Raw genomic sequence first — 26790 nt, forward strand, 5'->3', positions numbered from 1 at the left:
TCATACCTGGCCTGTGCAAAGGGCTTCACATACCTTATCTCATTTGACCCTCATAATACCACAAGGTCTTACTACAGAGAAAAAAATTATTGCTTAAAATGGCCCAGGGTCACACCACTAGGTTTTTGTTGTGTGTTTTTTTTTATATAACCTACCTAATTTAGAAAGGAAGAAAAAAAAGATTTCAGATGAACTCATATGATTTAAGCTGGGTCCTTAGCCTTGGATTCCAGATTTCTCTGTTATACCAAATCACCAGCACCAAAGAAATCAGGTTCTCAAAAGGCAGGAGGGGGAGGGTACTAGTAGTTTTGGAGAAAGTTCAATTCCTTGGGCATCTTACCAAGCAACTCACGGCTTCATGCTTCTCAAAGATGCCAGCCAGCATTAAGGAACTAGGACACAGTGGTCTCTTGCCATCTTGATATGCCCTCCCGACTTCCTCCCAGCTTAGTGTTTATTACCTTCTCAGAACTCGAGATTTTTGTCTATCAACCTTGGAGCCCACTCCATCTTAAGTGCTTTCTAGAGCCCAGTAGGATAAGGACAGAGATATAGATACAGGAGTTATTTGGTTGCAAAACATTTTATTGAAGTTATTGAGCCAGGAAAGAGTGATTGTAGGATGGAGCTCAGATCCTACGTTAGCCTCCTTTTCCAGTGGGTGTCAGCAGGGCTGGGTCTTGAAGGGAATGGTCACTGGGCATCAGGAGTGGCACTCCTCAATCCTTTCAGCTAGAGGGAGAGAGGGTACAGTCAGATTGGGAACCCTCAGGTGCAGGAAGCTGGAGTCTTCCATAAGGAAGCCCAAGATAGGGTGGGGCATTGATGAAAAGGAATCTTCGCCCTAGAATAAATCCCCATCTTCTGTTGTAGCTGAGATTTCCCTTAACTTTGATGGGAAGGTTTGTTCTCCTTTCGCTGTCCCCAGTCCCTCCCAGATCCTCTGCTCCTTCCCACACCCCCAACCTCCTTATCCTCCTAATGCTCACTACCTCTTACCTTAGGAAAGGCATCCCAGTTGAGGAAAGGAAGCTTCCTTTTGATAGTCTAAAATAGAAAAAAAATGAATGAGAGACGCGTTACAGGTCTGGTGAGCATGGATCAGTAAGCACGCACTGAATCAGTTCTCTGTAGTGGCGGCGGTGGTGTTTTTTATAATTAGTGAGAACTAATATTTTCTGTGCCCTTGTTCTGTGTCTGCCTTGTACGAACTGCTTTACAGGCATGATTTCATTTGGTCTTCACAGCAGCCTTTTGAGGTAGGTGCTGTCACCGTCCCCACATCACAAATGAGGAAACTGAGGCTGGGAGGACTGAAGACATTTGCATGGGGGCACAGAACACGTATGTGTAGAGCCACGCGGTGCAAGCTCAAGGCCCAGCATTGTCACTGACTTAGCCTTCTAAGTTTGGGTAAGCCACCAACTCACAGCCTCAGTTTCTTCAAAGAGGATGAGGGGATTCAGATAAACTGTTAACTGATAAAGTCCTTCCTTTTCTGAAATTGTCTTTGTGGCCCCGCTCCCCCGCTGCCATGTTAGGAAGATAAGGAATACCCATGACAGCCTCCTGGGGAACATTCTTTGCTGAACGGCATCCAGCCGTGCCAGTAACTGCCTCCTAGATCTCCGGAAAGAACCCGGAGGGCTAGAACTAGCGGGTGCTGCCTCGACCCCGGCCAGACTGCAAACATTGGAGGAGAATAAGGGGTACCCAGGCACTTACCTCAAAGAGGGCATGCCAGTTCAGGAATTCATCGTTCTTAAAAGCCTGCGCAGAGAGAGCCCAGAAGAGGGTCAGTTCCGGGAGGACAGAGCTTAGCCCCTAGCCCGCCGGAAAGGGAGAAGGGAGCACGGCAGCTCTGCAAGCTTGCTACCAAGGCCTTGCTCTCCTTTCTGATGTGTATACTCATGGGGGACAGCACGCAAGCTTGCTACCAAGGCCTTGCTCTCCTTTCTGATGTGGATACTCGTGGGGGCAGCACTAGGGAATTGTACTTACAGATCTCAACTTGTCAAGGTTCAGGAACTGAGAGTTAAAGGCCTAGGCAAAGAGCAGGGTGTTAGAAAAGTTGCTAAGGAGCATGAAGAGGAAGCGATGGGGACAAGCTCACGGCTGGAGTGCGGGGAAAATGGGCGTTTACCTCCGGTCCTGCTGCATAATTACCGATGGTGGTTTTTTCCTAGAAAGTGAAGGGGAGAAAGGAGCCAAATGATCACATGACAACAGATCCATCTTCCCAAACCCTCTCAACCAGCTCTGCCTTCCTCCACAGCCCAGCCCCCAAGCACATAGCCCGCTTTCCACCATGGGGCCTCAGTTAACCCAGTCAATTCCAGCAAAGCAGACAGCTGACAGACGGACAAGGTGAAGAAAAAGGCATACGGAAGACTGATACGGAAGACAGAAAAGTCAAACACCCAGACCTGCATTAGGTAGAAAGGGTAGAGAAAGAAGACTCCTCCCCCTAAAAAACAAGCCAGTGTTGTTCTGCAGTTGACTTGGGGTGTTCCTGAGACACCCACACTTGTCCCAGAGAGCTGGGTGGGGGAGATTAGCATGCCAGCAGAGGCCAAGCTGCTGAAGTGCCCTGCCTGCCTTGAATGGATTGAGGTTGGCTTGCTTTGTGACTTTATTGCCACCAAGTCCAAGTCCCTGTTTTCCCGCCTCCGTCTGTAACTCCTCAGACCTCAGCGCAGCCTGTGGTGTCCCGCTCCCTTCTTGCCCAGCTCCACGGACCCTTATTCCCTCCTTCCCACAATAGAGGCGGCACACAGGTAACCTACAGGCTAGACCCAAATGCAGTTTAGCTGTTTTTTTTAATTAAACAGTTTTAATTAGTAAATATTCATAAATCAGATACACAGTTTCTTCTGAAAATTTTTAAACTCTGGCCACACGGGGTACATTTTCTTCCTTAGCAGCAGCCAGAGAGAAAATACAGACTGTCCCCTTTTAGACTGGGCAAGTTCACACCACCTCCCCTGCGGCCCCATCCACTCTCTTGTTTACCGACATCCCTTGCTTGGATCCTGAGCAATTGAGTTTGTGACCCTCTCATAGACTTATAAACCCAGGACGCTCATTCTCCCCCAACCTTGGGATAAGATAGAGGTAGAAAGGCCTCAGGATTCCTCCTGGCTAGAGACTGGCTCTGAGGACTTCAGAGGTGGGAGGGACCTTCCAGTCCTCCGGAAGCCATCCCCAGGGACACACATGAGCCAAAGGTGAAGCTGAACCCAGCCAGCCAGCCTGAGCCCCTGCCTCCAGGATTCAGTTGCCCAGCCCCCACCCCATACTCCACCATCCCTTCCAGAAATACAAGCATCTCCATCCCTACAGGTCTTTCTAGGAATATTTTGTTTCCTTCTACCTTTCTTTCCTTTCTCAGAGCTCCAGCTTCTCGTTCAACCCTTGATAATATTAAAAAAATAAGAACCACTTATCCAGTAATGGATGGATGGTAGAGAAATTGAAGAGTGAGGTAATAGGTATAAGAGAAGGAGAACCCAGGTGATGTGCTCACCTCAGAACTCCCCAGGGCAGCCCCCTGAGCGGAGTGGAGCGCCAGAAGCGAGAGAAGAACCACAGCAGGAAGGACTGGGATCTTCATGGTGTCAAGTTTGGGGTGCTCTGAGGCGGGGCCTCGCTGCTTGCCCTTTATATTCCCAGGGAGGCAGATGTGAGCAGAAATGGGGTCCCCACCCCACTGACTCAGCCCCAGATCCCGTCGCCCACTCCTAGGGCTCTGGGAGGGGAGGTGTGGACTGTTCCTCACTTACTTTGGATTTCTCAATTCACATTCTGCCCTAGGCACTAGGAAGGAGATGGCAATGGCTTCCTCATGCAAATGGAGCTAGGATGGAGACAGGTTGGACCTGTCCCTCCAAGGACTGCCAGTGGCACCTAAGCAGCCTCTTCTTTTGATTCTCTTTCCTTTATATTTTTCATTCCTCTTTTATAATTCAGACTTTTTTTTACCTTACCCAGTTTTGTCTAACCTCCTTAGACTGGCAGTAAAGACCTCTCAGGCTCTGGTCTCATCCTGCCTTTCTAACTTTCTAACTCATTCTTCTTGTACTGCCTTTGCATGTTCCTCACATTCTGGCCAAACTAGACTCCATACCAAATAGACCCTTCTTTTTCCTCCTCCAAGCATCTTTCCAGGCTGTTCCTTGTTCCTAAATGCCCTTCTCTCATCTCCGATTCTCCGAATCCAACAGCCATGTTAGATAAAGCTTCCTAGGTTTTTCCCATCGTTCCCCCCCCCCCCGTCCCTGCACACTTTGCCCTGCTTAGAATCGCCGTATCAATTTATGTGTATCTCTCCGACCTTGCACCTAGAGTAACTTACGTTCTTATTTCTCTTTAGAATATGAAGTTCCTGAGGTCAGGAACTATATCTTAATCACCTTTATATTCTCCAGGCACTGTGCCTTACACAGAGTACAGGTGAAGCCAACATTTGTTAGACTGGATATCTTAGAATTCAAGCATCCTTCCACCAAATGGTACACTTTCCTCCTTTGGAGATGGACCCCTCCCATTATCTAAACTGCTTATCTTTCACTCCTGGGTCTTCAGAGAGATGATTGTTTTGATTTAAGACAAGGAATAGAAGAAAATGAAAAACGGGTCTTAAAGCTGACCAATTGGAGATGGGATTTAAGTCCTGAGCTTTGAGTTCCTCCTCCATTTCATTGACTTATCCCACCCCCCCATTCCTCTCCCCCAGCTTAGGTGTTGTATTACCTCAAAGTGACAAAACATCTTAATCAAGCAGCCTTCTCCACAATGAAGTTCAGGTGGCCCAACCGGTTCCTGGTGTAACAGGGAGGTGCTGGAACATAGACTGGGACTGTCAGGACAAAGCAAGACCTTATTTAAGAGTCGGTCTCTTTACCCAACCTGATGCAATGTACCCAGATAGCAGGCCTGGAGTGGGAGAGCTACAATCATTCGTGAGCAATCTTTATGCACCCCAGAAGCACTTAAGTTCAATTCCTCTGCTGCCCCCGCACCCCAGTCCCTGACGTCTTATCCCTCTTAGGAAGCCACTTCTGTTTTTATAATGGTGTCTCTCTCTTTTCAGAGCTACCTGAGGAGACAATGCTTGAGGGACACTCACTAAGCACAGGTGACCTGTGACAGTAGATGTCATGGGCAGCTGGTGCTACTGGAGGGGACAAGTAAAAAAGTGACCACAGTGGGTGGAGCACCTCCCAAAAGGTTTTCCGGGGGACATAAGCTTTTCATGTGTAATGAATTCTTACTAATTAGTTAACACTCCATCAAATTTAAGTTCTAAATAAAAACATTTAAAATTAAAAAAAAAAAATTAAAAGTGACTAAAGGAGCTCATTAACCATCATTCTGTCAGCAGAGTCCAATCCAGGAACAAAATGAATGAAGAATCAACAAAAGAGAACGACTAATGTGAAATCCACTCTAACTTGGCATGCTAACGCAGGAACACTTCGGCATCTAAAGCAACAGATGGTCCAAACACCTTCAAACGCCATCTTCTATTTGGCTCTCGGGTCCATAAACAACAAACTGACTTCCCTGTTCTCCCTCTACACCTAATACTAATGCTGCTAATAATAATGTTAGCCAATTTATTGATGTCTTACTATATGTCAGGCCTTGCTCTAAGTGCTCTGAATGCATGAGCCCATTGAAATGTCACAGTGATTCTGTGAGGTAGGTACTATAATTATCCATGTTCTTTAGGTAAGGAAACCACAGCATATAGAGGTCAAGTGATTTACTCACGGTCACACAGACAGTATGTGGCAAGGCCAGCGCTCAAACCCCAGGATTCCAGAGCCTGCGTCTGTATTGTCTCTTTGCTGTACGGCGGAGATGTGTCCTCAGCTGGCCCGCGCACACCTTGTGTGAATTAGACCCATGCCCTGAGAGCGGGGGCAGGCTGCACTTAGTCCCCACTAGCCCTCCTGACCAGGTGTCCTTTGTGGTATGCAGCCTGCACAGCCAGAGGTGGCAGCTCTGAGCATACGAGTATTAATTTTAATTAATTAATCTGTACACTCTTGGCAAAACGAAAACAGAGCTAAGAGACTAGCGGCACCGATGAGCATCTGCCCCAGAATGAGCCCGCAGCCCCTCGGGCTCCAGGTGCCTCGTCAATTATGAGCATCCTGCCACACCAACCATGTATTTAAAGACATTTTTAGTTCTAGTTCTAGTGCTTAAAATTTTGATGTTTAGAGATAGGTACTTTTTTATAATCCCTCTGAATATAAGCCAGCTACTTCATAGGCACAACCAAAGAAAATTAGTTCCTGTGCTGGGGGAAAAAATGGACTATGCTAGACTTAGAATTTGTTTCAACTTAGTATCTTCCTGATGGAATTTCAAGGACAACTTTGGCTTTACATGAATTATGCTGTGAGTGCTAACTACTGTTACTCTCCAGGCCCCTTGCCCCTCCCCCATCTACACTGCCTCAGTGAGTCTGTTTCCTGAGTGTCCGGTGGTCAGGGGGGTAGGGGGTCCTCACTGGGGGAAGGTCTCAGCAGTCCGGGGAATGGCTGGAAGGAGACTTGGACTGGGATCCAGTATCACTTTGGATATGTTACATCGGGTTAACAGGCAGAGCCATGGAGCTGGCTCTGCATCAACCCATTCCAAGTCTGGTTGATCTCCTAGTTCCCTCTCCAAACATATCAGTGAACCCTTGTTTTCCCACAGGCCTGCCCCTACCCCACCTCCGATCTGCCAGAACTGGAGTGTGGGCAGGAGGTGAGGCCCAGCCCTGATTGCTACATTACAGACACACCTAGCGGATGGGAACTGGCCTGGGTTCAGGGACGGAATGGGGGCTTTGAAGGGATGCACACTGGGGCTGCAGGGCCTTGGTGAACACCCAGGTGACAAGCCTTGGAGAGAAGGGGGGCCAGGGTTCGGGGTATTAGGATATGTGGGGTGTTGGGAGGCATCCCTGTCCCATCCTTTTCCCCTCTGCCAGTGTTATAAATTATAACACCCAGGAAAGCAGCCGCATTGCCCAGCCGGTCTGGTTTCTTCCTTAGCCGCTGCCCTCTATCCCTATGTGCCCTTCACTTACACTCCTCTTGGAAAGACTTCCTGGACTAATCCAACTCAATTCTGATTGTTCTCTAACTCACGAATATTTATTGAACAGTCACTCCGGCTCTTGGTGCTGGGAACTGAACATGGGTGTGGTCCCTGCCCTGCGGAGTTTATGTTCTGGTGGAGGAAACAGATCATAATCTACCAAAAAATTAGGAAACAAGATAATTTCAGAGAACGACAAATTCTGTGAAGAGGGTAACATCGGGTGATGTGCGAGTGATTATGTAGGTATCCTTGGCTAAGCTGGCTTGGGGAAGGACATCTGAATTTAGACCTAAAGCTCCAAACTTCTGAAGATCTGGGGTCAAGGGAGGATAACAGCAGTGTTCCCCAAGGGCCTTTCCCAGGTCTAGATGACACCTAGAGGGGGCCAGAGCCAGGTCACCCTGACCATGGTGAGATGTTGGGATTTTATTCCAGGGCTAGTGAAAAGCTGGTGAAGATTCTGGGCTGAGGATTCTACCTGGCTGTTATAAGAGAAGGGATTTTAGAGAAAGTATACAAGGACATTGTGAAGTTGTTTCAGAGGTCCAGGCAGGAGAAAGTGTGCCCTTTTATTAAAGTCCTTACACAAGAGGGCCTTAACCTGCTTAAAGTGGCACTTTAAACTCTAAAGCGCTGCTTTCAGCCCCAAGAGTCCAGAACCATGTTGACTCCCTCAGCCTCTCTCTCAGCCTCTCTCTCAGCCTCTCTCTCAGCCTCTCCGGGACTGGCTCCAGCGGACCTGAGTTCCAGCTGTTTCTGAAATCTCACCCATTCTCCAGGAAGCTAGCTGTCCGTCAGTGGGGAGAACTGAGTGCTGGCCCCAGGACAGCTGTGTCCTCCCCGCCATGGCCACAAGGAGGTACTGCAAGGCTGTCCCTGTACAGTTGAAGCCCAAGACAAATAGAAAGCAGCAGCCCCAATTCAGAGAGGTAAATGAGAAGGCAACGAGGAGCAAAGAAGTAGTCCTTGTTCTTCAATTCAGGCGGCTTTAATCAAGTCAGTTTCCCCAAGTCCATTTGGGGCAGGTGTCTTTGATTTAGTCATCATATTTGAGGCCTACCCTACCTTGTCCTAGGCCCAAGCTAAGCACTGAGTTTGGAGCAGTGACCAAAGCAGACAAGTCATGCCCTCAAAAGCTTGAAGTCTCAGAGGGAGTCACTTGTTTCAGGTCCTCCTTTTACTCCCTGGGTCCCGGAAGGAATGTAAGGCAGGGGTCCCCAAACTGCAGCCCCCTGAGGCCATTTATCCGGCCCCCACCGCACTTCCAGAAGGGGCACCTCTTTAATTGGTGGTCGGTGAGAGGAGCATAGTTCCCATTGAAATACTGGTCAGTTTGTTGATTTAAATTTACTTGTTCTTTATTTTAAATATTGTATTTGTTCCCATTTTGTTTTTTTACTTTAAAATAAGATATGTACAGTGTGCATAGGGATTTGTTCATAGTTTTTTTTATAGTCTGGCCCTCCAACGGTCTGAGGGACAGCGAACTGGCCCCCTGTGTAAAAAGTTTGGGGACCCCTGATGTAAGGGGTGAGTAATGGAGGCTCCTTAATTTTGGACACTCAGTGTGGCCTTGACAGGACTTTGGCTTAGAGACTCTCCAGTGGAGACTCTCCAGTCCTGTCCTTAGGGCTCCTGGGCTGATATTAAGTCTGGGCTCAGCCCGTGCTCAGGGCCTCTGCCTGTTGTATTGGTGCTCTACTGGAGTAGAGGTGTTCTGCTGTCCCCTCCGCATCCTGGAGACACAGGGCCGCTGCGTGTGAGAAGATGCTGGAGGGGAGCCGCTGCCCCGTCCTCCCGAGCGTGGCAGCCCGCCGCACCCTCAGCCACCCTCCAGTGCACTTACAGGCCGAGGCATGTTCTGCAGCGCACCCCTTGCTCTTGTTCCAGCCCCTCCCTCACCGTCTGGGACGGGTCTCTCTTTGAACAGGCTCTTCGCTCCCACTTTCTGATGTGAGAATAGACCCTGGTTGCTTTTTCAGGCTAGCAAAATGCCTGTGCCTGCTTCAGGGGCAGCAAATGCAGGATTCAGACAGAGATTGGGCAAAGATCACTTCTGACAAATAAAGAAACTGAGGCCCAGTGAGCCCACGTAGCTACTTCTTGTTAAGATTACCTAGGTTGTACCTCTCTCAACCCATCGCTTTGTATATTATTCTCAAGAGGAAGGCAGATTATCTGCCCCTAAATCACTCCTCCATCCTCCCTGATCCAGGCCACCCGTATAGTATTAAAGAATAAAATGTTCGAGTCTTAGAGAAACAAGATTCGTGTTTTATTTCCACAGAGAAACTCAAAAGTGGGAAGCTCCTCCTGAAGGATTCTCAGTGACTTCAGGTCACAAACGGAATAGGCAGAGACAGTGGCTGGTTCACTCGATGAGGCTGGTGGTCAAGGAGACACCACATGGGGTGGGAAGAGACAAAGGACAGACCAGGTCCCCAACCTAGAAAGAGCAGGTGTCAACAACACCCAGACCAGGCCTGGCACAGCGGCAGAGCTGGGGACAGGGTGCAGTCGGCCTCCTTAATGACTGACTTTTTCAGGGCCTCAGGCATGATTGGGAGGAATTTTCTAGAAGAAAAGAAAAGAGCAAATGGTAGAATGTGACTACTCCCATATCTGTTGAAAGTAGGCATTCCTTCAACCAGCCTCTGCGCTGCCATAGTTCTACCTGTCTACCTATTCTACCGGCTACCTCCTCACTTTTGCTATCTCCTAAAAAAGGTTGTATGCAGTGGTGGGATTCAGCTGGTTTGCACTGGTTCGGCAGAACCGATACCTAATTTTTTGTTGAGTTCGATGAACCGGTTGTTAAAATAGCACTTGTAATCAGGGTTCTCTCTAAGGTGGGCGCCTGGGCAGCCGCCCAATGTGGAAACCACAAATTTACGTTCCTTAACTCTTTTTTAACATTCATCTGCGCAACAGTGTATTCTAAGCACCCGTAGTAATATTTATTCCGTCCACAGGTGAAAAAAATTTGTTGGAACTATGCTTGTAATATTTATTTATTCATGTCATAAAACTCATTATACCTTTGATGAAATACTACATTTTCATTCCCTTGTGTTTGTTACTTCAGTAAACAAACATATTACGTGAAGAGAAAAAGTACCAAACAACGGGGGGAGGGGGTGTGACAGGCTGTCACTGAAAATATCTTAAATAACAGTTTTATTGTTTTTTGTCACGTATTTAATATTTTTTCATTAATATTTTAAAACTCTTTTTTATAATCCAGTTTTGTGTACCTCTTTTATTGTTCTTATTTAAGTGTTAAATGCATGAAATAATAAACTACCTTTCGATATATCAGTTTTTTATACTTAAAACAAGTCATTAGGGCAGAGACCTGGTTGTTAACTTATTTGAGTCCCACCATCGGTTGGGTGGTTCTGTCAAGTTAATCTATTACCTCTCCTCCACTGGGGACTCACTTCTTCCTGCCTCTGACCCTTTACAGCTGAAAGCTCGGCTTTCTACGGTTGCCCTGAACAGCTCCCATCCCGGTCCCTCTCCTTCACCTGGCATGCCGTTCTCCTCCTCCTCATCCCTGTCCCTCGTTCTTCTCCTCCTTGTCCTCCCCATCCCTGTCCCCGCATGGTCCCCTCTCCATCCGGCCTTCACTCAGCACTCAGAGGTGCTTTCTGAGTAGGGCATACCTTATGGCTTTTTTTTCCACGCCGCACTCTGGACTCACCTCCTCAGTACCTTCAGAACATCCACCCAGAGAAAAGGAAATACCACAATCCCAGCCCTGCCCCTGGGTGATGGTGCCTCAGCTCCTGGTTATCTCCAAGCATGTCTCACTGTAGCACACTCACCTACCAAAACTTCACCCACTGCAGCAGGCCAGGTTGCGCCCGAGAAGCCTGCAGGACAGGGAGAATGTCAGAGTAGACATTGCACTGACTCCTGCACAACCTCTGGCTTCAGTCCCCTTCTCTCACAAGCCGGATTTTCTTTACCCCAGTACTTACCGAAGAAACAACTGTGACTCCCCCCTGTGAAGAGAAGATCAGAGGAGGAGATGTGGGGGCTACAGTGGCCTCTCTGGACTCTGCCATGTCCTCAGGGCTCAGGAAGGCCCAGTAAAGGGACAGGCTCAGACCAGGCTGCCTTAAAGGTCCTTTGGTCTGACTGTGGACATTCAGCTCATGGACTTTTATCACAGCAGAACTTATCATCCTAAGTACATTTTACCCAAGGTGCTACTGAATGCAGTCCCTTAGCACACACTGACCACAGGGAGGGAGTGAGAACAGGTGGACCTCCCTCTGCCTGCAAGGTGGATGGACACTGATCACATAACTGGCGAAGCGGATGCCCACAGGTAGTATGAACTGCCTCTTTGCCTTCTGTCAGTGGAGTCCCTGCTCTCTCAGCGGAAGGCCACCCCCTGAGGGCAGGGCTTGATTATTCTGAGAGGTGAAGGGAATACCACCTGTTTGTGCTTCACCAGCTCAGTTAGTATTTAGCACATTTATTTACTGAATTTATAAAATTGCTTTATTTGCAGCTGAATGCAACAAAATTCTCAAATGTTTTTCCTTTTATTTCCTTTGTGGAATGAAGCATTTATTTCCCACCAATGAAGAGTTCCTGGGCTAGCTTCTCCTGTCCTCCTCCCGCTTGACCCCCACTGCCCCAGAAGGTCAGCAGTTAGACGTAGAAAGCAGATACTGCACAGGAAGGCTATTTGTTCTGCCAGGTTTTGTGTGACCTTTTTGAGGAGCACATATTCCTCTTTGAGAGGATAGGGGTTCCAAGTTTTCTCTCCATAGCATATGATGTAACCAGTGCTCCTTTGTCATCTTTTCTGATGAGCTCCCTGAGAATCCCTAAGAGCAGTTTGCAAGTGGAAGGTAGAAGGTATAGAGAGACATGCCTTTCAGAGCAAACAGGATGTGGCCTCAGCTAACCCCCGTCGAGGAGCCTGGCTGTGAAAGCCTCCCTCCCTCGCCTCCATGCAGAGACCCCAACAGGAAAGCAGGGCAGTAGAAAGTCTCACCTTAGCGGGAATCTTGGCTGAGTTCTGCCCACCAGAAGCACTAGAGTGTGCCTGCTGGTTATAATTGTAGTTCTGTGGAAGAAAGCAGGGGCGGTGGGTCGTGGGGGGCGACAGCACAGAACAGATGAAGGCATTTTGCTCTGGAATAAACATCCCACCTCCCTGCCCTGACTGGACCTTTCTCACAGCCGCTGCCTTCTCCCCTGCTGACGTCATGTGTTTTCTCTTCTAGAATCTCCTTCAGCCATCCACAGCCCACACCCTCACCTCTTTATGGTCCTAGCCCAAATGGCCCTCCCGACTCAAGTGTTACTTGGGAGGTGAGGGAAGGAGACCAAGAAGAGGAGTGAGGTTCTAACTCAGGTGATCGCACGGCAGATAACTTACCTTAGAAGTTACAGCAGGTACGTCTGCCCATCCTGCACCAGGCTGAGAAAATTACAGAACAGAGGAGTGAAGGATGAGAATTTGAGATTGACCAGGAGAAACAAGACTGAGAGTCACCAAGGGCCTCCAAGGTCAGTCTGAGGGCAGAGACTTACCTGACCAGCACCGCCAGCCCTCTTCTGAAGTGATGGTGATGAGTTGGGACCCTGTATGGAAGAAGGAGCCACAGTGAGGGTGTCTCCACAGTCCTTAGGGCCTCACCAGACTTGCGGGACTCCAGCCTCCTGCTGCCTAGGCCCTGCCCCCCTTTCGGAGCACCGGCATCCCACCCACCCTGCCCACCCCTCTTAGTGGTCCGTAAGTGCTGCCTGCAGAGAAAGCAATGAGCCTGAATGAAACTGATGGCCCAGATAGATACAGGCAGATTCCTACGCCCAGTGTTGGGGAGCAAGGCTAGAGACCTGGGTTTAGTAATAGCATCCCCACCCCGGACCCTGGAGGGCTAGCAGGCTGGCCTAAGACCGAGCTAGAATGACAAGTGTGTGGTGCCCATAGAAGCCCTGTGGGGCAGACCCAAGCCCCTCAGCCCCAGCCCACCTTTTGCTGACACCAAACCCTGCTCCCCTCGTGGACCCTTCTATCCCTGTTCACAAACGCTGTTCCCACAGAGATAAAGTGAAGGGTATAATGTTAGCTCCTGATCAAAGAGAAGGAAAAGGGAGAAACACCGGAATCAGACAAAGCGACTTAAAGCATGCAGGGGAAGCACATGCCACCTCCCTCCCCCAACTGAGCAAGAGGAAGCTTCAGAGCAGTGGGAGGGGAGTTTAGTTCCTTCCATCATCCCTTCTCTGCTAGGAGCACCACCTCACATGCACACAGGGTTAAAATGTTCTTCACCCTGGCCAGTTGGCTCAGGTAGAGCGTCGGCCTGGTGTGCAGGAGTCCCGGGTTCGATTCCCAGCCAGGGCACACAGGAGAAGCGCCAATCTGCTTCTCCACCCCTCCCCCTCTCCTTCCTCTCTGTCTCTCTCTTCCCCTCCTGCAGCCAAGGCTCCATTGGAGCAAAGATGGCCCGGGCGCTGGGGATGGCTCTGTGGCCTCTGCCTCAGGCGCTAGAATAACTCTGGTCACAACAGAGTGACGCCCCGGGTGGGCAGAGCATCGCCCCCTGGTGGGTGTGCCGGGTGGATCCCGGTCGGGTGCATGCGGGAGTCTGACTGCCTCCCCGTTTCCAGCTTTGAAAAAAAAAATTAAATTAAAAAAAAATGTTCTTCACTGGCTTAACTCTCTACCTTATCCTCACCTGACACTGAGTTTTAACTCCACTATTAGCTCTAACACTGAGGTCACAAACTGGTTGACTAGAGGCCTCCAGACATTTTTTACTTGGTTTGTACTTTTTAAATTAATTCAGTAGAGTACAATGAAAAATCAGATTTTTAATTTTTCTTGAAGAATCCGGTGACATGACCATGTTAGTGCTGCATGGGTACATGACAACACCCACCTGGGAGGCCTTGCCCTTCCCCTCGCCTGGCTTGCCTGCCCAGCCTTGGTGCCTGGTCCATGTGGATGAGTGAATGGGCAATCCTTACCTCAGTGCCTAAGGGATGATTCCCAAAGGCTGCTGGCATGCAGAATCAAGCTATGGCTTTCTGGAAGACCCGACGATCAAGTCCATCCTCCCCAGAACCCAGATATTCAGACCCAATACACCTGCCTGCACTTGACAATGACCTGATCCCCTCCCCCATACCTGCTGTTTCCCTTCAGCTTTCTTCTCTAGTGTCCTCCGTTGCAGCCCTGAGGTCCCTCCCTTTTCAGCACCTCCTGGCCGCACCACCTGCTCACCATGCAGTACCCACCCACGCGTGGCTCCCCCGGAGCCAGGCCATGCCCAGCAGGAGCAGCAGCAGAGTGGAAACGGTGGCCAGCTTCATGTTCCCGTGACTGAGGGCCTCAACCCTTGGCCTGGGCTTTTATCCTCGGGAGGACCTGCCACCCTGCTCCTTATTCAGTGACTCACAGCTTCTCTCTCCCACCCCACCCCCACCTGGGAAGGGAGGAAGGGACCTTCCCACAGCACAGAGGATAAGGAACTGGGACAGAATCTGAGAGCCAAGGAACCAGAACCCCATGTCCCCAGAGCTGAGTTTCCTGACCCCAAAACAAGAAGTTCTGCCACCCTTACCTCAATAATTGCTTTCCAGTTCAAGAAGGGAGTGTTATGTTTGAAATCCTGGAGGAGGAAGGAGAGATAAGTGGGCCACAGGGAGATGGGATTCAGGCAGTGAAGCGTGGCAGCTCATTGGAAAAGGTTCGAGATCGCATACAAGAAATAATGAGCCAGTCAGAGAAAGACAAGTACCATATGATTTCACTCAGATGTGGAATCTAGTGAACAAAATGATCTAACAAGCAAAACAAGACAAGCTCCCACACAGAGAGCAGACAGACAACTGTCAGGCGTGGGGGTTGGGTGAGGGAGATGGAGGGATAGAGCAAAAGAGGACAAAAAAATAAATAAACGCATGGACACAACAGTGTGGTGATGGCTGGAAGGAGGGGGGCAGAGGAGGGTATGGAGTATAAATGGCGATGGATGAGGACTTGATGCGGGGTGGGGGTGAACACCCAATGCAGTGTACAGAGATGTGTATAGGGCACCTGAAACCTATATAATTATGTTAACTAGTATCACCCTAATAAATTCAATAATTAAAAAAAAAAGAATGCATTTTGGAGCAGGGTGTGGTTGAGGTTAGATGAAGATAAGCTTATTAGGAGTGTTAGAATTTCTGATGGTATTAGTGATAATATTTAGGTGACATTACCCATTTAAAAAAAATAAAGAGGGGGAGTTTCATGACAGGTAGGCTGGAATTGGGGGTTGGCTGCCTTGAGGGAGGGGGAGAGAGAGACAGGATGACCAGAATCCCAGTTCTTCAAACAACGAGCACTGTCCTACCTCCCAGAGCCGGCTGAAGTAGAGGAGAGCGCGCGTGCTGGGGGCCGGACCTTGGCCCTGTGGGTGAAAGGTGGACAGCAGGTCAGCAGCGAGCCTGACCCCCGATCACATCAGTCCCTACGCCCACTGCCACCATTGCTCAGTGCTCAGAACTGCACTGTGACCAAGGTTTGGGGGGAAGCTGGGTGTCTTTAGGGACCAGAAAACTATTTTTGGAAGCAGAGGAAAAGAGAAAAGCTAGATCTCTGAAGCCATTAACCATCCTCCCTGCCCCCGGGACTACAGGGTTCTTCTCCACAGCATTTCCCTTCCTCGGGATGAACACAGCTGCAGCAAAGCCTCAGGACGAAGGCCTGCCCTTCCCCCTCCCATGTCACCAATAGCTCAGTTCCCAAAGCTGCGGGGGTGGGGTCACCTCTTCCAAGTTTCCCTGGGATAACAGTGGGGATGTAAGAAAGGAGCAGCCACCAGGACTGTGGGGCAGCTAAGGTTTATTTCAAGAGCAAAGGTTGAGATTAGTGATGAGATAGTGTTGTTTTAGGAAGGGGTGGGGGCTCCCATCCATCTGGGAACTCCTGGTCTGAGGGTCACGGGAAGCCAAAGCTTCTCTGGTCCTGGGCAAAGAAATAGGTTCTAAGAGGCAGCTCAAGGAATGGGAGTTCAGGAATTGATGGGCCAAGTCCAGGTTAGATTAGACGCCTGCTCCAGAAATCTCCAGGGACCTTTTTGCCCATGGCTGTCAGCCAGTCAAACCCAGATATTCCAGCTTGGGCTTGATAAAGCCCATACCTTGCCAGGAATATTCTGTATAGTTCCCCTGTCTTCACTCCTCACTCTGGAGGAAGTCCTCAGCCCCTCAGCCCCCACCGTGAGGAAATGAGGCTGCTGTTGTCTTCTCTGCCCAACTCTGTCCTGCCCCTCCACTGGGATCTGCTCCTCCAGGAAGCTACCCTAAATGAATCCTGCCGAACTACAAGCACTCACTTTACTTACTGCCCTCTAGATATGCGAAAACACTTAGCTGTCTGACCTGGCCCCCTGGGAGATGTCTGTATTTGCACTGGTTCTCTCATCAGAATCAAAGTTCCCCATGCTCAGGGGTCCAGCCTTCCTGTGGTTCACAGTAAGGAGTCTTACCCTGCCAGAGGTTGTTCTCTCTAAAACAGGAACAGTCTATTTTGTTCATTTATTTCATGCAACCAGACCTGTCATGTATATGGGAACATCTGGATTTCCTATCTTCCACTCTCCCTTATCCCCAAAGGGCAGACTTCGACCTTCCTGTGGTTTGGGTTGCCTCTTTGCCTCCCTCTACCACCACTCCCTTACCCCACAAGTTTTCTAGGGCAGGACGCTCGTCTTCATTCTTTTAAGTTAGGGGTTAGAAACTCAACTGCACACTGGAGCAGTCAGATGGCTAGAATGGCTATGATGAGCAGGGGGAGTTTGGCCATAGAGCAAGCCCCTATGACAAGATGCAGCTGCTACTCAGCTTTAGTTTATCGTAGCCCATGGAAAGGGGCCCCGTTGCCAAATTTTGCAAGAGAAGTCAGAAATCCAAGTCATTTTGTGAAGTCTACAAACTTTTAAACTTTGGCAACTAATTCATATTTGGAGAGGTGTTTATTTGTTTGTTTTGCAAGAGAGAGAGAGAGACAGACAGACAGAAAGGTTGAGATGAGAAGCATCAACTCATTGTTGTGGCACTTTAGTTGTTCATTGACTGCTTCTCATACGTGCCTTGACTGGGGGGCTCCAGCAGAGCCAGTGACCCCTTGCTGAAGCCAGCAACTTTGGGCTCAAGCTAGCGACCTTCAGGAATTAATGGGCCAAGTCCAGGTTAGATTAGACGCCTGCTCCAGAAATCTCCAGGGACCTTTTTGCCCATGGCTGTCAGCCAGTCAAACCCAGATATTCCAGCTTGGGCTTGATAAAGCCCATTCCTTGCCAGGAATATTCTGTATAGTTCCCCTGTCTTCACTCCTCACTCTGGAGGAAGTCCTCAGCCCCTCAGCCCCCACCGTGAGGAAATGAGGCTGCTGTTGTCTTCTCTGCCCAACTCTGTCCTGCCCCTCCACTGGGATCTGCTCCTCCAGGAAGCTACCCTAAATGAATCCTGCCGAACTACAAGCACTCACTTACTGCCCTCTAGATATGCGAAAACACTTGGTTGTCTGACCTGGCCCCCTGGGAGATGTCTGCATTGCCAGTGACCTTTGGGCTTAAGCCAGTGACCCTGGGATCATGTCTATGATCCCACGCTCAAGCCGATGAACCTGTGCTCAAGCTGGCAACCTTGGGTTTTTGAACCTGGGACCTCGGTGTCCCAGGTCAACGCTCTATGCACTGTGCCACCACTGGTCAGGCCATGTTGTTTTGTTTTGTTTTTAATGGATCAAACAAAACACATCATTGGGCAGCCAATTGCAACTTCTGCCTTTGGTATTTGTGTGGGTTTTTTGTCTGCCTTCATTGTCTCTTTCCAGTCCATGCCCTCTACTATTCTAATGTCACATCAGCCTGTCCAGAGGTTCCCCTGCAAGAGAAAGGGCTGGACAAGGAGGAGAAGAAAGGGATCCTGGGCCCCAAGTGTCCCATAAGATTGTGTACATACGGGTCACCCATCAGGCACTCAGCAGGTATTTGTTTCCTCTTTTCCTCCTCTCTCTGTCAGTCCTCATGTGGCCCGTTAGCTCCACCTTACTATTCAGCCTGCCGCCCGCCCCGCCTCTGCTGTCTCTCTGGCTCCCTGAGGATTATGCCTACTTATTCTCTCCCATTCATCTCCAGGTCTCGAAGGGGAAACTGAGGTTCAGATCCATTCGTATGCACATTAAGATATGAAAGAGACCCATTCATTTCTCATCTCCAACTCCCAACTATTTGCAAAATCTCCCTCTTTTCAAATCTTTGCTGTCCCTTTCTCCTTGTTTCTGGTTTTTGGTTTTTGGGTTTTTTTAGCTCTGGCACAAATGCTTTTAGCGGCCATCATCACCAAGCAGAGGTTTGGCTTTCTTCTCTATATCCCTCTCCCACAAAGATCAAATAGCATGGCCCTCAGCCCTTACCTTGTTTATGGCATCCCAGTTAATGAAACCCAGCTTGGATTTTAAGTTCTGGAGAAAAAAAAGGGAGAGCAAAAAGGAGACTTAGCCAAATCGAATCATAACGTAATTAGCTCAGGGCCCCAGAATGAGAGAGGTCAAGGGCCATCGCTGATAGTTGTTATAGAAAGAGGACTTCATCTTCTGGGGTCAAGGGACAAGGTTTTGGTTTTCCAAAAGAGAATGAACAGAGCAGTCTTGCTGAACTCACCTTCCAGAAAGTATCAAAGTTGAAGAGCTCAGTATATGGCTGAGAGTTCTAAGGAACCAATGAGAAATAGGATGAGAGTAAGAACCCACTCTGTAAGCAGAAGGCAGGGGCGGGAGCCATGGCTATCCAGAGGGACCCGGCCCAAGGTGGGATGATGCCTCCACTCACCAAGTTATTGATTCCATTGACAGCTTCCCCTTCCCCACGGAACCCTTGCCCCTGGATGGGGAAAAGGAGGACTGCTGTTCAAGGCTTACACCTTGTCATGCATACCACCAATCAGCCTGCTCTTGGCCCACTCATCTTTGCCTTTGCTCAAGCACCAGGTGCCCTCTGTAAAGCCACCTCTCTTCTTACACAGCACCTAAGGACCCCACTCCAGAAAGCCTTCCTGGAATGACTCGTTATTTGCTTCCTAGAATCACCCTGCCCACTCCCTGAAGTGTAGTCCCACTATGCGCCGAGCACTGGGCCTTGTCCTGCTGTTCCTTTGTGGAGGGAACTGAAACTTAGAGCTGTCCAGCAGCTGGCGTCAGGCTCTGTCTCCATGTCAGTCTTCAGTGTCTGGACCCTGAGTGCCTCGGTCAGGTTATGCTGCAGAAAACTGCAGTAACTGTGGGTGTGGAAAAGTGGGGCTTCACTGTGCCCCTTTTACCCGGTAGGAAGGCCAGGCTCTTCGAGGTCAACTGACCTGCCTGAAGATGCACCATGACAAGTGGCCCAGCTGGCACTGGAACCCCTCTTTCTCATTCAAAGTTCACTTCCTTTCTACTTCTCAACACTACTTCTCAACTATGATTTTTAAAACTATCCCCATGGCCATTCTGTTAGTTGTGTCTGCTGTTTGCCCCTCACAGAGTTAACATGGCTGCAGGTGCAGCTGGAAGGAGGGAGGAGGCAGGGAGGACAACAGGGAGCCCGAGCCTCACTTGGTCTCCTGCTAGCCACCCAACACAGATTCAGAGCAGCTAGCGAGAAGACACTGATAGTTCTGTCTCTTTTCCCAGGCCCTTTGCATTCTATCCCCACATTTTACCACCCCTTCTCCTAAGACCTAAAGCCGTTTCTCTCACCTGATAATTGCCTTGGGCGCCCCCAACGAGGCGACTTCCCTCCTTGCTTATTTCCTGAGGAGAAAGAAAATGGGGACGAGTTGGCGAGAAGGTAGGCAGTATGCAGGGTGAGACGTAGGCGGCGGACTTCTGAATCAGGGGACTGAAACAAGAGCACGGCCGAGGACATGCCTGACCCTAAGAGAGGTCCTTCTCTCTGGGTGTCTCCATCTTCCCTGGCAAGCCTTGTTTCATCCCCTTGTGGATCGGGTTATTGCTCACTTATGACACTCATTGGTACTGTTACCATCTCTGTTTCTATTCATGTCTGCAAGCTGTCCACAATTCAATGGAAAGGGCCTTTGCACCAAAGAATTCTCCCCTGGTATCAAAGCAGGAACCAGCCAGGCTGTTGTACTGAATTAATTCAAACTGCAGAACCCCAGGTGGGTTGATGTTTTGCATTGGTCACAAAGGTGATGCTAGCTGGAGAGTCAGTGGGAGCTGAAGTGGTGCAGAAGTAGATGGCCTAGTCTCCTCCTACGTTAGAGGTCAGCTCTTCTTCAGTCCCGCTCTCAATGTTGGGTGTGGATCCCAGACCCATCGGCACTTCTTCTACTCCCAGAGCTAAAATCTAGACCAGGTGGGGATGGGGAACTGTCTGCTCTGTTAGTATTGTTTCTGGAGAGTCGACCTCCATCCCACTCACTGCTGCCACTGTCCCTACTCTCAAGACCTGTCATCGCCTTACCCTTATGTCGCCAGAGCTACTGGGGCCTCTTGGTCCTCTGAAGCCCTGAGGGATGAGACAATAAAATACATATCATTGTTTTAGATCCTAGGTCCATCCCTGAAAATGTATGTATGATTTAATATGATTCCTCTTAAAATCCTAATGGAATCCTCTTTTGGAACTTGTCAGACTCATCTTGAAGTTCATTTGGAAGGATCATGTGTAAGAATAGGCAAGAAAACACTGGAAATGACAAGCAGCAGGCAGGACTTGTCCTGGCGGCTATTAGTGCACCATTAACGTTTTCGTGGATAAGTGGTGTGGTAATGTCCCAGAGGAAATGAACTGATTTAACAAATTAGAACTCCCAGAAGCTTTCCCCAAATATTAAGTTATTTATAAGTGATGTTTTAAATTAGTGGTGGAAATAATTCAATACACAAGACTGGGAATGCCAGTTAAGTTTTTTGAGGGAAAACTTATTTATACCTTAGCAGTTTCCTCCCTTCTGTTTTTATCTGGTTTCCCCTCATACAGGACCATACAGATCTGATCCAAGGTCTAGGGTCTGCCTAGTTGGATTGAGGAGTGGGACGAGACAATGCACAGCAAAATAAATCCCAGATGGATTAAAGAGTTAAATTTAACAATGAAATTAAACAAGTATTAGTAGATCTAGAAGAAAATAAAGGCCTTACCTTGATTTTCAAGAGCAGAAACCATAGAAAAAGAGACTTTGGTATGTGAAAAACTAAAGATAGAGTTACAAACCGGGAGAGGTTTTCTTAAAACCCATCTACCCATACAAGGTTAGTATCGCCAATATTGTAGGGGCTATTCAGAGAGCCTTGTCAATGGAGCACCACAGGGTCATGCCCCTTGTCCTGAGGGTGGCCCTCACACAGAGGCACAGAGTGGCAGCATTGGCCTCACCCAGACCTTGGCAGAGCCAGAATCTCAGCCCCACCCCGGAGCTGCTGAATCAGAGCTATGTCTTCACAAGACCTCTAGGTGATTTGTGTGGACATTAGCGTAACATTTCCTCTGTCAGCATTGCAGGTGCTGACAAAATACTCAAACTTCCAGAATAACTAGAGGGCAATGTATGATTTCAAAACGATGTCAAAGAGGTCACTGAATTCTCTTCACTGGCCAGGTACATTTGAAACAATTATGTTTCTAAAAGGACTGGTTTTCATACGATTTTTCACAGCCCCATCTGTGTTATAAAGTGGATTTATAATTAATTATTACTTTGGAGACTGTTAGTAATTTCATGAGCTTCGTTTCTTCCCCTAAATTGTAAACTCCGCACAGACAGGGCTGGGATGGAGGTCAGCGTTAGCAGTGGGGCTGAGCAGGGACGGGTTACAAGGAATGGGCACAGCTGCAGTGATGAACCGCAGTACCCACACCGGTGTGGCTCTCACCTGACCCCCAGAGCCTCCAGACACTCGGACTTCATTCCCTGGGTTGTCACACTGTGGGAGAAAGAAAGAGAAGACTTGCTTCCAGGCCCTACCCAGACACCAATCCCCACCCTCAAACGGGAGCTTTCTCACCCGCAGCTAACCCTCGTCAGCCCGCCTCAGCAACAGTCCACCCCTTTCCCAGCGGAAGCTGTCGCTCTCCCAACGTCTGAGGGGCCTCTTACTCTCCTACCCGCAGTTTGAGGGAGATCTGTGCAGGTCTGGACACTAAATACTCACCTCAGGTTTATTTCCACCACCACTTCCTCCTGTGCTACCTGAGGAAGAGCTGGCATTGTGTTCCTGTAAGGGAAAGCGAGTCCACCTGGTGTCTTAAAGGACTTGGAAGGGATCAAACAGTCCCCAACCTCAATACATTCCCATCTTCAGGTGATCTGTGTGGACATTAGTATAATACTACCAGCCAGTCATTCAAGGAGGGAAGTTATTCAGAACACAGAGAAGGCCCAGTGTGGCTGCGTGTATTTGGAAATGTGGGATTATTTTGGGATTCTGAGCTGCTGCTCCCCACATCCCACCACCTGCTGGGTTGAGGGCGAGGCATCTGGATCCTAACTTCACGAAAGACATGATGCTAACATCTGAAGGCAGGCTGAGGCTTGTTCTGTCCTGCCCCTGTCTGTCCTCTCCCCTCACCCTCTCCTGGAACCTGGAATGGGGGAGGGGTCACTAGAAGGGTCACCTGATCAAAATTCCTAGATTTTCTAAGGGTTGCTTGTAGATGGGGTAAAAGCAGGTAGTCCAAGGAGCAGTAAACTAAAGCAGCTTATGTTATCTAGCTGTTCTAGTTGCTTCCCTCCTCTTGCCCGACAAGTTTCCCTGACCCCCCCCCAAGGAAGCCAGCAGTGCTTTCTCTCTCTCAGGCCTTCCTCTTGGAGCCCCCCTCCCCCATCCAGCAGCCAGGTTGTGGTCCCTTCCTGGCCCTTTCATCCATGCAGAGGGGCTTCATGTGTGCACTGTATTAGTTCTTCCAAACCACAGCTCTGTAAATGGCCTTAAGTCTCCACGTGTGAGGACTTGCCCCCACTCTCCTGGGAGCTGCCCTAACCAGTGTCGTGTTTTTCTGTGCACACCTCTCAGCTGTTCACCCCCAGCTGTAGTCAGATTTGCCAAGTGGGCACGACCACAGGAACAGGGGTTAGAGCGGAGACAGAGACGACCCCCATGGCGGAGCAGAGAGGAGGGAGAGTGAGCAGAAGTAGGGAGGCCACTTCTTCTGGGAAAATGGGGGTGCATATCTAAGGCACCCTGCTTGGTGGGGCTGGGAAGATGGGGGACTGACACTGAAGGAGCCACAGGGTGACAACTGCTGGTGATGCCACCCACCCTGGAGCTGGCACGTCCAGGAAGACCTTGGAGTGTGTCTCCTCAGCAGGGGCCCCCAGGAGCCTCAGCCCCATCTTTGCCTTCAACAAAGGACCAGAACTCTCACCCAGTTGCCCCCAGAACTGCTGCCGCTGCCACCGCCACCGCTACCGCCGCTGCCATTGCCACTGCTACCGCCGCTGCCATTGCTACCGCTACCGCCACTGCCATTGCTATTGCCGCTGCTGCCGCTGCCATAGCTATTGCCGCTGCTGCCGCTGCCATAGCTGCTTCCACCACTGCTGCCGCTGCCATAGCTGCTGCCACTGCTGCTGCCACGGCCGCCGCCGCTGCCATTGCCGCCGCCGCTGCCATTGCCGCCGCCGCTGCCACTACCGCTGCTGCCACTGCCACTGCTGCCACTGCCACTGCTGCTGCCGTCGCCGCCACTGCCGCTGCTTCCCTGAGGGGCAGGAAGGGACCAGAGTGAGGACTAAAGATGAGAACGCCAAGATTGCCTCCCTCCACCCCTCCCTCTCTTGCTCGCCCAGTCTGCGGGGAGCAGAGCTTCTGCTTGCTCCCTGTGCCAAAGGCCGCAGGTCGCCTGTCCTCTTACCCAAGAGTTGCCAGAGCTTCCGCTGGAGCCAGAGGGCGGGGGGTTGGTGCACTGCAGAGCAAAGAGGACAGGTGACTTTTGAGATTTCAGTTAGAGCCATCGCCATAGGCCAGGCTCTCCTTCCTCTTAGAGCTTGGCTTTCTTTCCCTACATGTCTCTCCCCCATCCCCATCTCACTTGCATCCCTCCCTCCCCTGCCTCCTCCCTCCACCCCTCGCTTGTCCTGGCCCACCTTCCTCTTACCCCAAGCCCTGCCCTCCATCTTTTTTCCCTCTTTGTCTCTCCCACATTCTGTCACACGCACCCGGACACCCTCTTTTCCCCCAGACTCTTCCTCTTACCTCTGTATTTGGGTTGCTGTTGCCCCTCACTGAGCCATAACCGGGTTGGGCCACAGCTCCCTGCAGGGAGGGTGAGACTGAGTAGGGGATCCAAAGGAGGAGGGAGTCATGGAGGGTGTGGGCTTGAGGGCGGGACGGTCGCACGACCAGAGTTGGGGTGCTTACTTACCTGAGCATTGGGCCCCAAGTTGTATGGCCCCCCATTGCCTCCTTGGCCCCAGGAGCTCCCCTGAGAGTTGGTTCCAAAGCTGCCATCTGAGCCTCCAGAGGGTCCATGGTTCCAGGGAGCACCTGGCCCTTCAGGATAGCCCTGGCCGTGAGCTCCAAAGCCACCCTGAGAACCAAAGGTGCCATGGCCTCCAGATGGAGGCTGACCATTGGTTCCCTGCAAAGACAATATACAGACACTTAGTGTATGTGACCTCTCACTCTGTGATGGTGGAGGACAGGCAGAGCAATGAAGATCGAGAGGAGCCAGGGCAGGGTATAAGGAGAGGCAGGTGAGACCCCAAGGTGATGGAGGAAGGATGCATAACATGGGAGCAAACTTCCCCAGATAGCCACAAGTCAGAGACCCCTTCATCCTCTCAACCAATCCCCAAGATTCTCAACCCAGCTGCCCACAGCCTCCCATTTCCACACCCAACTTCTAGCCACTCACCCAAGCATCACCGTTGCCAGGCATCCCCTGCCAGGAGCTGTGGGCAGCATCTATGCCATGTCGAATAATATTCTCAGCCTGTCTGCCATACTCACTCCCAGTGTTTCCAAGAGCATGGGCTGCTTCATCAGCCCCCTGGCGGACGGCCTCTCCAACCCTATGGCTAAAGGTGTCCCTCACTCCCGGGCCCATAGCCTCCCTGATTCCAGAGTTGGCTGCCTCTCCAGCCCCTTGGCCAATGGCCTTCTCAATTCCATAGCTAATGGCATCTCCCACGCCATGTCCAATGGCCTCCCCAATACCTGCTTCAGCACTTGCCCCTCCACTGAGCAATGGGCCAGCCTCCCCACTGCCCAGGTATAGGGCCAGCAGGAGGCAGGCCAGGGACCCCTGTAATTTCATCTCTGCCTCGCTCCTTCTCTCTCCTGAGTGTCTTCTTCCCACCCAAGTTTTTTTCTATTGACTCTTTCTCTTCCTCTGTGTCTGTGTGCCTCTTTTGTTCTCTTCTTCCTTCTCACTTCTTGTTCTCCCTCCCTCTAGGTCTGCAGGCTTCTCTCTCCTTTCCCTGACTCCCCTACTTTCCCAGAGTCCTCCTCCCTGCCACTACTCCTTATACTGTAGCTTAGGAAAAGGTGACAGGGATGGGCATCCCTGAGTCCCTCCCCCAGTGACTCAGGGCCAGCTACCGATAGGGTAATGAGCTGTAATTGTGAGTCTGAAAGTCTGTGTTGAAACAGAGAGGGAGCCCGTGTATCAGGGAGGAAGGAAGAAATGGAATGAGATGAGTGCAAAAGTGTTCTAATTTCCCAACCCCAGGAATTTGGGGCACAGGGTGGGGATGGGGGCATCTCAGGAGATAGGCTGTTGGTGTCTCCTCCAGGTGGCAGGTGGAGGGGAATCACAGGCTGAGCCCTGCCAGCAGGGCAGGGGTAGGTAACCCAGGGGAACAGGACCCACCCTAGGTATCAGCCAGCCTAACTTGGGGGGACCAGAATGGGATTCAGGTCCCCTTTTTGGTCTTTTCTCTAAGTTTCAATTGGCCTTTGCCCCTCCCATTTCTCTCCTCTCCCATGCTGCTACATAAAGGTGACTGCCTCACTCTCTTCCACACCCTCCAGCTCACAGGGAGCCTGGGAGCCGTGAGACTGGCCTCAGGTCTCAGTAGGGACCCCAGGTGTCCAGGAAAGAAACAGCCATGGCCCCGAGAGTGGTCATCAGAGTGTTGCAGTTAGCATCCTGGTGGCTCTTGGCTGAAAAAGCTGGGTGTGGAGCAGGGGAGCTGGGTGGGCCAGCCACCCCCAGGGATGCGTGGGAGGAAAAGACCTAGGAAGGGAGCGGCTCCCCCAGGCACCCATCCTGTTTACCCATGGTAGAGGGGACACTCATGTGAGTTCATGGCCTCCTGGGAGGGCTGGGACTGCACCAGCTCACCCCACCCACCCCCCAGCCTCCCCCAGGGGCCAGGATGGCACTCACAAGGGAGGCAGGGTCAGCACAAGGGTGGGAGCCCTAAGTCAGCAGCGTGATACTCTCTCGGGTCCCCGCTCAGGATGTAGAACCCTGGCATCCTCCTCAAGTCTCCTTCATGCTTAGTGAGCATGGCTGCCCTGTACTCTCGGGAGTCCCAGACCCTCCCACTTGCCATGGTCTCATATCACTGCCATTCATCACCCAGCTAGGAGGGACCAGTTTCCATCAGCCTTTCTCAATATCTCCCAGTTAGTCTCTTTCTCCACCCCAACATCCACACCCCAACTTGTAACATTCAACACCTCTTACCTTGTAAACACAATCCCTG

The 26790-nt window shown here is 50.4% G+C and overlaps 2 protein-coding genes across 5 annotated transcripts; both read right to left on the bottom strand.

Moving 5' to 3' along the window:
- Positions 1 to 567: 567 nt before the first annotated feature.
- On the bottom strand, positions 568 to 3655 carry KRTDAP (keratinocyte differentiation associated protein). Of its 2 annotated transcripts, XM_066243198.1 has the most exons (6): positions 3530 to 3655; positions 2147 to 2185; positions 2005 to 2046; positions 1729 to 1773; positions 1003 to 1050; positions 568 to 735 (listed from the first exon to the last, which is right to left on the bottom strand). In XM_066243198.1, exons 1-6 carry the CDS (start codon positions 3614 to 3616, stop codon positions 697 to 699), a joined length of 300 nt encoding a protein of 99 aa, XP_066099295.1. In that variant the 5' UTR covers positions 3617 to 3655; the 3' UTR covers positions 568 to 696. The 2 variants fall into 2 exon arrangements, with proteins under 2 accessions (XP_066099295.1, XP_066099296.1); XM_066243199.1 differs by lacking the exon at positions 2005 to 2046.
- A 5714-nt stretch (positions 3656 to 9369) lies between these two features.
- Positions 9370 to 25584, bottom strand: DMKN (dermokine). 3 transcript variants are annotated; one of them, XM_066243799.1, is made up of 20 exons: positions 24993 to 25584; positions 24501 to 24716; positions 24332 to 24391; positions 23991 to 24041; positions 23502 to 23837; positions 22289 to 22351; positions 22010 to 22060; positions 20598 to 20642; positions 19868 to 19921; positions 18963 to 19013; positions 18795 to 18842; positions 18548 to 18595; positions 15480 to 15536; positions 14703 to 14750; positions 12664 to 12714; positions 12509 to 12550; positions 12122 to 12193; positions 11091 to 11114; positions 10939 to 10982; positions 9370 to 9681 (listed from the first exon to the last, which is right to left on the bottom strand). In XM_066243799.1, coding segments are annotated over exons 1-20 (1764 nt in total). In that variant the 5' UTR covers positions 25395 to 25584; the 3' UTR covers positions 9370 to 9680. The 3 variants fall into 3 exon arrangements, with proteins under 3 accessions (XP_066099896.1, XP_066099895.1, XP_066099897.1); XM_066243798.1 differs by having other exon boundaries at positions 10935 to 10982; XM_066243800.1 differs by lacking the exon at positions 11091 to 11114 and having other exon boundaries at positions 10935 to 10982.
- Between the last annotated feature and the right edge of the window lie 1206 nt (positions 25585 to 26790).

Source organism: Saccopteryx bilineata, chromosome 9 (genome assembly GCF_036850765.1).
Source record: "Saccopteryx bilineata isolate mSacBil1 chromosome 9, mSacBil1_pri_phased_curated, whole genome shotgun sequence".
Classification (NCBI taxonomy): domain Eukaryota; kingdom Metazoa; phylum Chordata; class Mammalia; order Chiroptera; family Emballonuridae; genus Saccopteryx; species Saccopteryx bilineata.

What these genes read in the sequence shown, in the direction of transcription:
- DMKN (XM_066243798.1), bottom strand. Translation starts at nt 25,394, where the DNA reads ATGAAATTACAGGGGTCCCTGGCCTGCCTCCTGCTGGCCCTATACCTG. An exon ending in ACTTGGGGCCCAATGCTCAG is followed by an intron (nt 24,392 to 24,500) that starts GTAAGTAAGCAC and finishes CCCTCCCTGCAG; the next exon opens with GGAGCTGTGGCCCAACCCGG. An exon ending in GAAGCTCTGGCAACTCTTGG is followed by an intron (nt 23,838 to 23,990) that starts GTAAGAGGACAG and finishes CCTGCCCCTCAG; the next exon opens with GGAAGCAGCGGCAGTGGCGG.
- KRTDAP (XM_066243198.1), bottom strand. Translation starts at nt 3,616, where the DNA reads ATGAAGATCCCAGTCCTTCCTGCTGTGGTTCTTCTCTCGCTTCTGGCG. An exon ending in ACCTTGACAAGTTGAGATCT is followed by an intron (nt 1,774 to 2,004) that starts GTAAGTACAATT and finishes CTCTCTGCGCAG; the next exon opens with GCTTTTAAGAACGATGAATT. An exon ending in ACTGGGATGCCTTTCCTAAG is followed by an intron (nt 736 to 1,002) that starts GTAAGAGGTAGT and finishes CTCTCCCTCTAG; the next exon opens with CTGAAAGGATTGAGGAGTGC.